Here is a 14,879-nt window from a genome sequence, read left to right as displayed (position 1 = left end):
AGAAAGGTTAGTTGTTTCAACAAATGATGCTGCAACAATTATACATCTATACTTTAGAAAAACACTTTAACTTAGACCTCTCGCCACTTAAAAAGATTAACTAAAACTGGATCCTGTACTTACTTAAATTTAAACCTGAAATTATAAAACTCCTAGAAGAAAACATAGGGGAAATCTTTGGTATCTTGTGTTAGCCAAAGATTTCTTAGATATAACACCAAAAGCACAAACCATAAAAGGACAAAAATAATTAAATAAAAGAACTTCATCAAAATTAGAAACTTATTCTCTTCAAATGACACTGCTAAGCAAATGAAAACATATCTTCAAATGACACTGCTAAGCAAATGAAAACAGAAGTCACAGACTGGAAGAAAATATTTGCAATGCATGTTTCTCATATAGGACTTGTATTCAGAATAGAGAAAGACATCTCAAAACTCAGTAATAAGTAAACAAACAATACAGTTTTTTAAATGATCAAAAAAATTGAACAGACACTCCATCAAAGAAGATACATGGATGACAAATATCTGTGTGAAAAGATGCAAATTAAAACCACAGAGCTACAACTGCTAAATTAAAAGAACTGACTATACCAACTTGTCACAAGGATGTAGAGAAACTGGAACTCTCATGTACTGCTGGTAGGAGTGGAAATGGCTACAGCCACTTTAGCAAATAGTTTGGAAACTTCCTAAAAAGTTAAATTCACACCTACCGTGTGATCTGGTTTTTCCACTCCTAAGAAGTTACCCAAGAGAAAACATTTATCCAACATATATCCATATACGCAAGAGAAAACATTTATCTATATACTAACCTGTACACAAACATTCAAAATAGCTTTATTGGTAATAGCCCCAATTAGAAACAACCCAAATGTCCATCAACAGGTAAATAGGTAAAACAAATGGTATATCCATACAATGAATGCTACTCTGCAGTGAAAAGAATTCACTGGTGGTACATGGAACAACGTGGATGCATCTCAAAATAATGTTGAGTGAAAGAATCCAGACAAAAAAGAATATATACTATATGATTTGATTTATATAGTCTCTCAAAAAAGAAAGCTAATTTATAGTGATAGAAAGCAGATTAGTGGGTGCCTGGGAGGGGGAAGGTAGGAAGGAAAGATTGCAGAAAGACATAAGGAAACTTTGGGGAATAATGGATATGTTCATTTTCCTGATTGTAGCGATGGTTTCACAGGGAAAACGTCAAAACATCAAGTTTTACACTTTAAATATGTACAGTATATGTATTATGATTTTTATTAGTTATTCCTCAGTCAAGTTGTTTAAAATGTTAGAGTCATCATGGAAGGAAGTTTAGAACATCGTGGTAGCATCTTTAAGTAGCACCTGATACAGACAGGTGTTTGGGCAGGCACAGGAAGCTATGCAATGGGAAAAGGGAATAGGCTTGGTCCAGGTAAAGAGGTAATGCTAGAATTAAATCATCAAGAATGAGAAGATACCAGGCAGGCAACTAAATGCAAAGAAAGGCTGACATTCCAGGTTAAGGGAGCAGCAACACAGGTAATGGTGTAGGGGCCTGAGACCACAGTGCATTTGTGGAGTCATAAGTGGTTTAAGTATGTTTGGAGGGTAGGTGAGCAATATAATAGATCATAAAGAGGCGAGATGATAAAGGGACGTTAGCAGATATTCCTGTCATCAGAAACGTGCTCATAAGCCATCTCTTAGGATGAGTCATTTTCTAGTAGTATTTTCTCCAGCTGCTGAGTATTTACAGAATTTCCTCTTGTAAATGTCAGATTTAAGGGCTGACATTTTTTGACCTGGACCTCAGGTGCTGAGGTTTGTACAGCCTCTTACTGGGAACGCTGACTCCCCCTGACAAGGTCAGTCTTGCTTCTGGCACATTTCTAGACAGGAAAGAATAGGAACTTTAGTCTATCACTGTGTGGTTTGGAATATAGAACTCTGCATAGAATCTGACTCAGAGCCTGTATATTTAGTAGAGTCAGCCCAGGACGATACAGTAATTTTTTGTGAAATTGTTTTTATCTGCTAAACTAGCTCCTTATCCTCTTCCTGCTGTGTAGCCTATTTCCTAAAATCAACAAAAATTGAGATGTTCAAGCTCACTCTCTGTATGAATGATGGCTTCTCTGGTCTTCTTACTCTCACGTAGCACTGACTTCTTCCCTATTTGTGCCCACATCGTATGCTGAATATCAGATTTCTATAATAACACCTGTAATATTTTTATTACTTACATGTCTCTATATCAGTCACTTCCTGTTAGACCACAGGAGGCAAGACTGTGTAAGTTTGTTTTTCTATCCTCAGCATCTGGGTGGGTGTGCTGGGCGCATGGTAGATATTACATAGGCTCTTGAATGGATGAGAGCTCCATGTGGACAGTCAGTGTCTCACATGGAATCTGAAAGTCCCATGCTATAAGTGCCAAATACACACCCATCAAGTGCAGGACATGTTTAGAGTTTGGAGCAGGTGCAACCAAGATAGAAGCTGGGCTTTGATGTAATGACGGTAACCTAGAGTGATGTAATGGTGAAAAATAAGGATCCCTTATTTGTATTAAGTGTATCTTAATACGCTAAGGAACTTTGGAACCTGGTTCTTTTGTATATTATAAGGATCACTTATTTGTATTAAGTGTATCTTAATACACTAAGGAACTTTGGAACTGGTTCTTTTGTATATTCTTTTGTATATTATATCTGTTCTGTGAAGGTTCTAGGGATAACAACTGCTATATTCATGAGGAACCAAATCAAGACTGGGATGCGTGCCTGGCAATGCTACATAGAAATGGGAATGTTGGGATTTAATTTCCTCATCTGTAAATCCAGAAAACAGAATTAGGTTAAACCCAAGGACACTGCTAGTTCTGACCATGACCCTATGGTTTGCTCTTTGTGCATAAACCCATATAAATGAAGGAATGCAAGCACACACCTCTTAGAGTGTTTTACAAATTAGAGGAGTGAAATGACAAATCTATTTTCCTCCTTTGTGGTAGGAAACCGTTTTTGAAGAGCTTTTCCTTTTCCTTGTAATCCAGATAGCATGGGTAGCAGATACAATGACAATCTTCCTATACTTAATAAAGAAGAAACGACTTATAGACTGAAGTGTATTGCTTAAAAAACAAACTAACTTTAATGCTGAAATTAAGAATGCATTTTCACAAAATAGGTGAAATACGTTGCATTTTGCTTATCTTTAAAAATTTTCCAATGAGTTTGCTCTGTATTTTTGCCACTATAGTAATTTCATCAAGTAATTACTTTGATAATTTTAAAACTGTTTTACAGAAGATTTCAAACATGCAAAATTAGGAAGAAAAGTGTAATGAACACCCATGAGCCCTCACCCAGTTTTAACTATTTCATAATTTTGCCAACTTTGTTTCAAATATCCTTCCACTTCCTTCCCTGCACCTACATCACATCATTTCAATGTCAATACTTCACTATGAATATACAGCAGGAAAAAACTTAAAAAAAAAATACCCATAACATCATTATCACATTTAACTAAATTCAGAACAATTTCTTGACAGCATCTAATACCTAATCTTTGTTCAAATTTCTCCAATTATCTCCAAAAAATTTTTAGAGTCAGTATATTCTAACCAGGATCAAAACAAAGGTCTACACATTGCATTTGGTTGATATGTCTCTAAATTTCCCCTCCGAAGAAATGGGGTCACTTAGCTTGTAGAATTTACCACATTCTAGATTGAGCTGATTGCGTCCTTCCTGAGGGTGGAGTCCCTCTACCACTCCTTTTGCTCCCCCCTCCTCATTCTACTCATTTGTTGAATAGACCAGGTCATCTTGCCCATAGAGCTTACCACTGCAGATTTGGCCAACTGCATCCTTGCATTGGTGGTTAACATGTTTCTCTGGCCTTATTTCCTGAAAACTGTCCAGAGGCACTTTCAGAATCTGATGAAAGAAATTCTCTCCCTAGAAAATGACAAATGTATATAGACGCACACAGGGGAATATTGCATACAGTTTCAGAGGTTTCACAGTTCCCCTGATGCCACAGACCCCTGTTTGATTTGCCCTCTTAGAGCCTTGATTAGGTTCCGAGGGAGATGAGCAATTTCTGTCCTCGAACTTCTGGAGGCTGGAGGCCAGTGATGTCCCCTTGTCCCGTTGGTAGTTATGTTAAGATTGGTGTTGTCAGCCTTATCCTTTCATTATAAAGTTCCCCACCAGCCTTCCACCTAATGATTTTATCCACTGGCTATCATTGCCTAAGAGTAATCCTTGATTTCACCAGGGTCAAAAATGGGAATTTTCTAATTCCATCAAGAACTTTTCCCTCATCAGCTATTAAGTTACCCCCAAATACAGTTTCTACTAGAGGAAATAGTTTCCTTATTTGGAATATTTTCTAATTTTTGTAGCATCAATACTAGAAGTTGACAATGAATGGTAGAAAGCAGTGTTAGAAACCTGTTGTGTCTTTTTTCTCCAGCCAAAGTGGGTAACTGAAATAACAAAAGCAAATGCATCAGAGATTTGCATCTTTTCCTGTGAACTGCCTAACTTCATACTGTAATCAAGAATAATCAAAAATCATTTTTATTTTTACATGCCCATTTTTGCTGTTTAAAAATAAACTTATATGCTGTCTTTCTTATAGAGAACACTCCAACAAAGAACGTGTGGGTCTCAGTAAAGAGAATTTATTACTTAGAGGATGCACCATTAGAAACACAGAGGCTGTCATGGGCATTGTGGTTTATGCAGGTTGGTTATACTTCTGACTTTTCACCATCATCTCCTCTGTGCTTTTCTGCAAGTTAACATTTTCCATTTACTCAAAATGTAATCTCTAGAAGCAGAAAGGAAATTTTGCCTTGATAACCTTAATCATTGGTCTCTGTTTTTCTAAAGAGATCACAAAAAGAAGCTAAATTAACAAAGTATATTGCATAACTACTCTTCATTAAATTGTCTGCCAGCGAGATATAAAAATATGATATTTGTTACCTGGCTTTAGTTTGCACATTTTCTCACATACTGTGTTACCCATGTAGGCCATGAAACCAAAGCAATGCTGAACAACAGCGGACCAAGGTATAAACGCAGCAACTTAGAAAGAAGAGCAAATACAGATGTCCTCTGCTGTGTCCTGCTGTTGGTTATAATGTGTTTAACTGGTGCATTGGGTAGGTAGAATTTGATTATTTGCTGACATCTTTTCAGCAAGATATTTATTTAAAAGTATTTTCAAAATGAAATTTATGAAAAAGTTTGACTTTTGTACGGGAGGTTTTATTTGCCAATAATTGCTTTCTTCACATCTTTGTCTCTCTCATTCTCTAACCTGAAAAGCATTAATATTGATTATATCCAGTTACACATGGCCACGGTACTAAAGCGAGCTGGGAAGAGATGTAAGGAGTGAGAGAGACAGAGACAGGAAAATGTGTACCGTTTGAATTTGAATTTGTTTCTTAAACGGTTGGTGTTCAACCAAAACCAATACTCTTATCTCTCTTTCTTTAGGAATAAAGTTCTATATTTGCATAATATATACATAGCATCCTTTTGATGTCTGTACATTTTTTGAAAGGTCATGGAATCTGGTTGAGCAGATATGAAAACATACCCTTTTTTAACATCCCTGAGCCTGATGGACATGTCATATCACCAGTGTTGGGAGGATTCTATATGTTTTGGACCATGATCATTTTGTTACAGGTAATTTCTATTGTACTCATCATAGAATATTAAGATCTTGGCTACTTATCCAGCACTATATGGTTTTTCATCCCTTCTTTTCCACCTTTAACATTTTTAAAATTGTTTTGCTCTTCTTAGGTTTTGATTCCCATTTCTCTCTATGTTTCCATTGAAATTGTGAAGCTTGGACAAATATATTTTATTCAAAGCGATGTGGATTTCTACAATGAGAAAATGGATTCTACTGTTCAGTGCCGAGCCCTGAACATCACAGAGGATCTTGGACAGATTCAGTACCTCTTTTCTGATAAAACAGGAACCCTGACTGAGAATAAGATGGTTTTTCGAAGATGTAGTGTGGCAGGCTTTGATTACTGCCATGAAGAAAATGGTGAGTGTTGGGTTTCTGTGAAAACCAGCCTTAAGGTTGGTCGTTTTTGCACCCACTTAATGACTTGGTAATTCTGGCACAGAAGTGCTGTACTTAATCATTGAGTACTTAACTCCTCTAAATGTGCATTGTTTCATTGTTGTCCCTTTAAAAGTTAGGTCAGAAGTTAGTAGGTCAGGAGTTAGTGGGTCAAAGTCAAAGATTCTACTTCCATGGTTTCTTTTCTTTCCTTTTTTTTTTTTTTGCCATGGTTTCTCTGAAAGGAAAGTAAATTACCAGTAGTCGTAGAAGGTTGGGGGTTGGATTTGGTGACAATGATATTGCATTATAGATATTTTTGAGAATCTAATGAAACTATGGACCATCTCCCTGAAAAATATTTTGAAAATAATTCCAAAGGGACAACAGTTTCCCCAGACCCCATCATTCAGCCCATAGGTATTCATTGGTCGTTGGCTGAGAATACCTAGTTTAAGAAGAAATAAGATGAACTGAACTTCTGAGGCTAAGGAAGTAAATATATAAATTGTAAGTTTCCTTTAAAGAATTGATCTTCATTAATTTTGTTATTTATAAGAGTAAGTGTACTCCTATGAAAGTAATTATGAGAAATGTCCAAAACAAATTAACCTAGAAGTTAACCACCATTAATCATTTGGTGAATATATAACCATCCATTTCTTTATGCATATTCCTGTATATGTGAAAATACATATTTGCACATTTCCCCTTTTATAAGTTATAATATGTTGTAATAATGCTTTGCAGTTTGCTTTTTTTATTCCTCATTATCTCATGGACCTTTTTCCAAGTCAGTTCATGACTTCACGTTAAGTACATGGTATTGCATTATATGTGGTCAAACTTAGTTTGCTTTTATAACAGTACTTGCAATTAACATTCCTTATTCATTCAACAGATATTTTGTGAGCTCCTAATATGTGGCATGAGTCCCTGATCTCATGTAGCTTAGCGTTTAAGGCAAGAGACAGACAAGATTAAAAATTATGATATACAAAATAAAATTCATCATGCAATATGCATTTCTCTACATACATATTTGTGCAATTATTTTTATAAGATACATGTCTAGCAACTGGATCCAGAGGTTTGCACATATAAAATTTTTATAGATCCTACAAAATTTATCTATAAAATACTGTGCTAATTTATGTTCTCACAACCCAGAAAAATAACACCTATTTTTCACACCCAGCCATAATGGGATGAACTTATTCTTTTTAATTTGTGAGTTTTGTAGTCATAGTTAGCACTTCATTGTCTTAATTTTTCTTTCATTAGTAATGAGATGTTTAACTGTTAACTTTTTATATGTTTCTGGCCATTTGAATATCCTTGGTAGAGTGATCATGTCTTCCTATTTAACAAATGAGTTTTTCTTATTCTTAGTAATCTGTAGGAGGGTTTTATCTATTAAGGCAGGGTTGATGTTCAGCTTGTATGCCCCAGTCTAGGTTGTCTGTGGCCCATGTCTATTTTCGTTTGTGCACTTGTATTGAACCAGTTAAATAATTTGAGTATCAACCTTGATATTATCCTTTTCTTCTGTAGGTGGCAAATATTAATACTTTCTTGGTTCATCATTTATCACTGTATTAGTTTTCTATTGCCACATAACACATTACTACAAATTTGATAACAAATTACTACAAATTTGATGGCTTCAAATAACACAAACATACTGTCTCACAGCTTCTATGGGTCAGGAGTCTGGGTGCATGTAGCTACGTCCTCTCTGAGCCTCTCACCTGGCTGAAATACAGGTTTTGGCTGGAGCTATGATCTTATCTGCGACCCAGGGTCCTCGTTTTGGTTTCCTGGTTTTAGAGTTGTCAGTGTCTTGAGGTTGTAGGACTAAGGCCCCTGCTTCCTTGCTGGCTGTCAGCTTAGAGCCATTCTTAGCTCATAGAGGTGGCCTACCATCCCTTTGCCATGTGGCCTCTCCACAGCATGGCAGTTCACTTCTTCAAGGCTACCAGCCGAACCTCTAGCTTTGAGTCTCTGACTTCAGGTAAGTTGTGGCACCTCTTTTTACCTGATGAGGTCAAGCTACCTAGGATAGGCTTCTTTTATATTAACTCAGATTCAACTGGCTAGACACTTGATTATATCTGCCAAATCCTCTGACCTTTGTCAGGTAACATAATTTAATCATAGAAGTGAGATGCTATCCTGCAGGGTGTGTACACAGGGGTGGGGCAGGAATCTTGGGGGCCATCTTAGAATTCTGTCTACCACAGCCTCTTAACTTTGCTTAGGGTGTCACTTCTTGTGAGAAGTTTTATATTTTTATGAAATCAGTCTTATCAATTATTATGTCTATTATTAAGACTACAGATATTATGATTTCTGCCAGTAGTGTTCAACTTAGACATCCACCTGCCCAGAATTTTAAAAATATACTATATTTCCTCTTAGGTAAATATATTTTAAGCCAGCTTTTGTTGTTACTTGTGTGTATGAAGGATAAAACATTGAGTATCATATAATCACTATACAATGTGAAAAATAGCTAATCATACTGGATATGATATTCTGCATTGTTCCATATTTTTTATTGCATTTTTAATACAAAAGCAATATTTTAGAAAATTTCAGATAAGCCAAAAAAGAAAATTTTAAAGCCATCAGTAACTCCCACCAGAGCAGAAGCAAGAAGAACTACAGTCCTGTAGCTTGCAGAAAGAAAACCACATTCACAGAAAGATGGACAAAATGAAAAGGCAGAGGACTACGTCCCAGATGAAGGAACAAGATAAAACCCCAGGAAAACAACTAAATGAAGTGGAGATAGGCAACCTTCCAGAAAAAAGAATTCAGAATAATGATAGTGAAGATGATCCAGGACCTTGGAAAAAGAATGGAGGCAAAGATCGAGAAGATGCAAGAAATGTTTAACAAAGACCTAGAAGAATTAAAAGAACAAACAAGAGATGAATAACACAATGACTGAAATGACAAATACACTAGAAGGAATCAGTAGCAGAATAACTGAGGCAGAAGAACGGATGAGTGACCTGGAGGACAGAATGGTGGAAATCTCTGCCATGGAACAGAAGAAAAAAGAATGAAAAGAAATGAAGACAGCCTAAGAGACCTCTGGGACAACATTAAATGCACCAACATTCGCATTATAGGGGTCCCAGAAGGTGAAGAGAGAGAGAAAGGACCAGAGAAAATATTTGAAGAGAATATAGTCAAAAACTTCCCTAACATGGGAAAGGAAATAGCCACCCAAGTCCAGGAAGCGCAGAGAGTCCCAGGCAGGATAAACCCAAGGAGAAACACGCTGAGACACATAGTCATCAAATTGGCAAAAATTAAAGACAAAAATTATTAAAAAGCAGCAAGGGAAAAATGACAACATACAAGGGAACTCCCATAAGGTTAACGACTGATTTCTCAGCAGAAACCCTGCAAGCCAGGAGGAAGTGGAACGATATATTTAAAGTGATGAAAGGGAAGAACCTACAACAATAGTACCCTTGCTGGGTAGATCCAGCAAGGATCTCACTCAGATTTGACAGAGAAATCAAAAGCTTTACAAACAAGCAAAGCTAAGAGAATTCAACACCAAAAAAAACAGCTCTAAAACAAATGCTAAAAGAACTTCTCTAAGTGGGAAACACAAGAGAAGGAAAGGACGTACAAAAGCAAACGCAAAACAATTAAGACTGGTAATAGGAACATACATATCAATAATTACCTTAAATGTGGATGGATTAAATGATCCAACCAAAAGACACAGGCTGGCTGAATGGATACAAAAACAAGACCCGTATATATGCTGTCTACAAGAGACCCACTTCAGACCTAGGGACACATACAGACTGAAAGTGAGGGGATGGAAAAAGATATTCCATGCAAATGGAAATCAAAAGAAAGCTGGAGTAGCAATACCCCAACATTGGGGTCATGTACCCCAATGTTCATTGCAGCACTATTTACAATAGCCAGGACATGGAAGCAACCTAAATGTCCATTGACAGACGAATGGATAAAGAAGATGTGGTAGATATATGCAACAGAATATTACTCAGCCATAAAAAGAAACGAAATTGGGTCATTTGTAGAGACGTGGATGGACCTAGAGACTGTCATACAGAGTGAAGTAAGTCAGAAAGAGAAAAACAAATATCGTATATTAACACATATATGTGGAATCTAGAAAGATGGTACAGATGAACCAGTTTGCAAGGCAGAAATAGAGACACAGATGAAGAGAACAAATGTGTGGACACCAAGGAGGGAAAGCGGGGGGTAGGGGTGGCGGTGTGATGAATTGGAAGATTGGGATTGACATGTATACACTAATATGTATAAAATAGATAACTAATAAGAACCTGCTGTATAGCAGAGAGAACTCCACTTTGCTGTACAGTAGAAACTAATACAACATTGTGAAGCAAGTATACCCCAATTTAAAAAAAAAAAAAACTCCCACCAAACTGATTGGACCTCTATTAACCTTTTAGCACATTTCTTTTGAGTCTTTTTCCTGTAAACATTAATATATATGTTTTTTAAACAAAATAGCATTACAGTGTGCTTTGACTTGTATAACCATTTTTCTTAAGACTTCATCATGATCGCCTTTCCATTCTCTCCTTATTTTTCTAATGGTTATGCCATATTGCACTGTAATGACTGCCAAAATTTATGTAACTAACCAACCATTGTTTAGGTTGTCAACAGTCATCTGCTGTGGCAAACAATGCTGCAGTGAACATCACTGTAGGTAAACCCCTCTGTCCATTTGTGAGATTATTATTTTCCAAGATTATCTGATTGTAGATCCCTGTTTTTGAGAAGTATTTTACAGAAGTAATGTTTCACAAAATATATGGCAGGAAGCACTGCATTATTTTTTATATTTGTTGGGTTTTAAATTTTGTATTTGTAGCATCTAAGAGTGCTAATACCAGCCCTCTCCCACCCCTGTCCCTGAATATACACGCTCCTGCCCAGTGAGTACTTCTCTGTGGCCCCTCGTGCAGGGAAGTTACTGAGTGACTGAGAATTAAATGCCATCCGGGCTGAACTGTAATTGATGAGATAACTGTTTGTGAGCCATGGAGTGTTACATACACCACCTCTATGAGGTGCTGACTTTGCCTCTGAACACTTCTCTACCACAGATACATCCAGAGCTCCTGGTCTCTTGTCAGTAATGGTTTTAAAACAAGTATATGTACACAAACACACAAGCACATGCTCTCTCTCTGTCTCTCTCTGTCTCTCTCTGTCTCTCTCTGTCTCTCTCTGTCTCTTTCTCTAAATGCTGGAGTTAGTAATGATAGGGGCTAGTTTTCCCCAGATTTAACCCTGAGACATTATTTCACTGAAATGAAACTTAGTTAAGCTTTCAGGATTTTTTGGCAAAAGAATTGACTAGGAGATATTTCCATTTAAAACGTTGCTGCTGGGAAATAACCCCTTACCCTTATGCAGTTGAACTAAACACATCTGATGACACCATTGTTTGTTTTAAAACCTTGTAACTTATAAATTTGGTCCATGGACTAAGCATCATCAACACCCAGGTGTGTATTAGAAATGCAGAGTCTCAAGCCCCTATTTAAAGCTTCAATTAAAATCTTCATTTAACAATATCCCCACGTGATTTATATGTATGTTAAACATTTTTTAACCTCCTTTAAAAGATTACTGAAAGTTTTTTTAATAATAAACTTTTTAGTTTAGAATGGTTTTAGGTTTACAGAAAGTTATAAAGATACTATTGAAAGTTCCGGTATGCTCCCTTGCCCAGTTTCCCTTGTCTTAACATCTTACATTAATCTTAAGATACGTTTGTCATAAGTAATGAACCCATACTGATACTTCATTATTAACCGAAATCCATATTTTATTGGGATTTCCTTAGTTTTTACCAAAGGTCTTTTTCTGTCCCAGGATCCCATCCAGGAAATCACGTAACACTTAGTCATCATTTCGGTGCCTCTAGATTTGACAGTTTCTTAGCCATTCCTTTTTTTGGATGACCTTAAGAGTTCTGAGGGGCATTATTTAGGGATTTTGTAGAATGTCCCTCAATTTGGGTGTGTCTACACAGTGCTTTTATGATGCAGTTTGTGAATCTGATGCACATGGTGGCATCATTTAGTAGTTTCCAAGAACAAGGATTTGGGGATCAAGCCTTCTGAGTCTGATTCCCATCTCCACTGCCTGCAAGCTGTGTGACCCTGGGCAATTTATATAATTTCTCTGGGCCACAATAAAAAGGATCAGTAATAGATCTACTTCATGGGGTGGTTAAGAGATAAGAGAAGATAAATCATGAAAGCACTTAGAGCATGGCACAGAATAAATTCTTTGTAAGTATTAGCTGCTAGTATTGTCATAATTATTGTTGTCAAAATAAGAAATAGGCTTGTGTGTTGAGGAACTCATGGTCCAATGTGGGAGACAGGCATGGAAACATAATATCTTTTTAAGTGCTGTACGATTAAGGTCAGTGTTCTCTTTCCATATTGTTTTGATTTTCAGGCAGTCAGTTTTGGAGGTGGATTTGCCCTGATCAAGGTTTGGGGCTTGGAGATACTGGACAGATTCCTGGAATGCTGGAAATGTGAGGAATTAGTTTAGGATGAAAGGTTTTGTGTCAAGGATATGTGGATGATACAGTTGAAAGAAACTCAGCTGAGTGTGCTGTTTACAAGCAGGTGAAAGTTGGAATGCTGGAAATGTTTGGGGGATTAGTTCATAGCAAAATGTTTGATTGAGGATATGCGGATGATATAGTTGAAAGAAGTTAATCTGAGTGTCCTGTGCTGTTCACCCTTGTGTTTGGCCCTTTGGAGAGCACATTGAAACGTGTGGTAAATGTTTTGTTCCAGAGTCTCATGCTCACTTCTTCCAGATATCAAATAAATGTAAATTATAGGCTGTGAGCAGGTTACTGGATATTTGAAGAGGGGAATTGGAAGAGAAGAGAAAGATTAAATAAGAGAGAAATAAAGTAGTCAACGTAGTACCTACCTTGAGACAAAGGAAAGATTACAGACTTTGTATATTTTCTCTTACGAGCTGGAAAGCAAGAATTCTTTTGCCACTTTGAGGCATTCATGGAACTAACTAGAATCTACTTTACGAGACATAATAAAAGTCTTGATCATTTGCATAGATTTTGTTTATCAGTATAATAATAAACCTCATACCCAATTTTTAAAAAATTTTTCAGAATCTAAGAGTATGGGTCTTAGTAGCTGTGTTTTCTGAATCACATTGTAACTTTACTGATTTATTTCTCATAGCTTTCCACAAAATTATTAAAGATTGAGTCACTCCAGGTCTTTCTAAATTTCTCTCTTGCAGTTCTACTTATTGAGCAAGTTTGTCCTACAGTAACAGCTCAGCCATCTGGCCTTATACTAATTACACAGTTGCACGATGACTGGTTCCCTAATGATGGCTATGGGAAATTCCTAACGTATAGCCTTCATGTTTATATATGTTGTGTAGCATTCTAATTATTTATTCTTAAAATGCTATCACATCATCAGTAAATTTCTTTAGCTGCTCAAGGATTGATCAGCATAGCACTATTGACATTGTGGGCTGGATGACTCTTTCTTATGGGGAGCTGTTTAAGATGTTTAGAAGCATTCTTGGCCTTTGCCCACATGCCAGTAGCACTTCTCCCCAAGATGTAGCAACCGAATTGTGTACAAGCATTGCCAAATGTTCACTGGGGGGACAAATTCACCCCTTGCTGAGAATCACTGAGCTAACCTCTTGTATACAAGTAACTGCTAAGGACATATAACACAATGGATACTTGTACTGACTCTGGAGTCACGAAAACCCAAATTCAAATTCTAACTCTACCCACCCAAACTGTTTACTGTTTTACTTTTCTCAGATGCCAAGTGGAACAGTGATAGTTTCTAGTATGTACAATAGCATTATTTTAAAGATAAAAACAAAATATATATGGATACAGTTATATATATAGTTGTTTATATAAAGAACCTAGCACAGCCCACACAATCAAAGACAGTGGTCCTGGCCAGGTGGCCAATTATTATCAACGTAAGCTAAAGGAAGTGTGAAAAAGGAAGGGGAAAAAAAAAAATAATAAAAAGTTAAAAAAAAAATAAAGGACCTAGCAAGGTTCTTGATGAAAAGGAGATATTCAATAAATGTTAACTCCCTACCCTGCAACTTCCCCTTGATGCTAAGGATATTATTCATATGTCTATTCATACATTTACTCATTATTCATTACTCATTCATTTACTCATTACTCATTATTTAAACTGCAAAACATGTACTCATTGAAATCGAGCAGGGGATATTGACCATGTGAAATAATAAGGAATAATACATATTAACTTTTGGGGCTACATTTAGAAACAATATAGCATGAAGACTCATAGTGCTGGCTGTAGATTTTAATATAACTGGTTATAAGACTGATCTGTTTCACTTTTGTGAGATGGGGAAAATTACTTAGTTTTGATTTCTTTATTTCTGAAATGAAGGTGTTAATAATATCTACCTCCGAGGGTTGTTATAGTGATTAAATGAGACAAATGCCTGACACATAGTAGCATTCAGTAGTACGTGGAAATTGTGGTACCAATATGGTACCACTCAGTGGTACCAATGAGTGGTATGGATGAGAGCCAGTGTAGTCACAGAGGTCTTCAGTGAGGAACTCGCATTTGAACCAAGCCTTTAAAAATGTGCAAGATTGATGTAAGTAGAAAGGAAGAGAACGGACATCCTGAGCAAAGGCAC

At 36.6% G+C, this 14,879-nt stretch overlaps 1 protein-coding gene across 1 annotated transcript in view; it reads left to right on the top strand.

Annotated features, from left to right (window-relative positions):
* Positions 1 to 14,879, top strand: part of ATP10D (ATPase phospholipid transporting 10D (putative)) — an 88,323-nt gene that overhangs the window by 28,761 nt on the left and 44,683 nt on the right. Inside the window, 4 exon segments of the mRNA XM_060012603.1 lie at positions 4,659 to 4,765; positions 5,056 to 5,187; positions 5,595 to 5,722; positions 5,843 to 6,095. Coding sequence (XP_059868586.1) covers positions 4,659 to 4,765; positions 5,056 to 5,187; positions 5,595 to 5,722; positions 5,843 to 6,095 — 620 coding nt within the window.

This window comes from Delphinus delphis, chromosome 5, assembly GCF_949987515.2.
Source record: "Delphinus delphis chromosome 5, mDelDel1.2, whole genome shotgun sequence".
NCBI classification, from domain to species: Eukaryota; Metazoa; Chordata; class Mammalia; order Artiodactyla; family Delphinidae; genus Delphinus; species Delphinus delphis.
The sequence above is the reverse complement of the archived record's forward strand: the minus strand, read 5'-3'. Positions and strand labels throughout refer to the sequence as shown.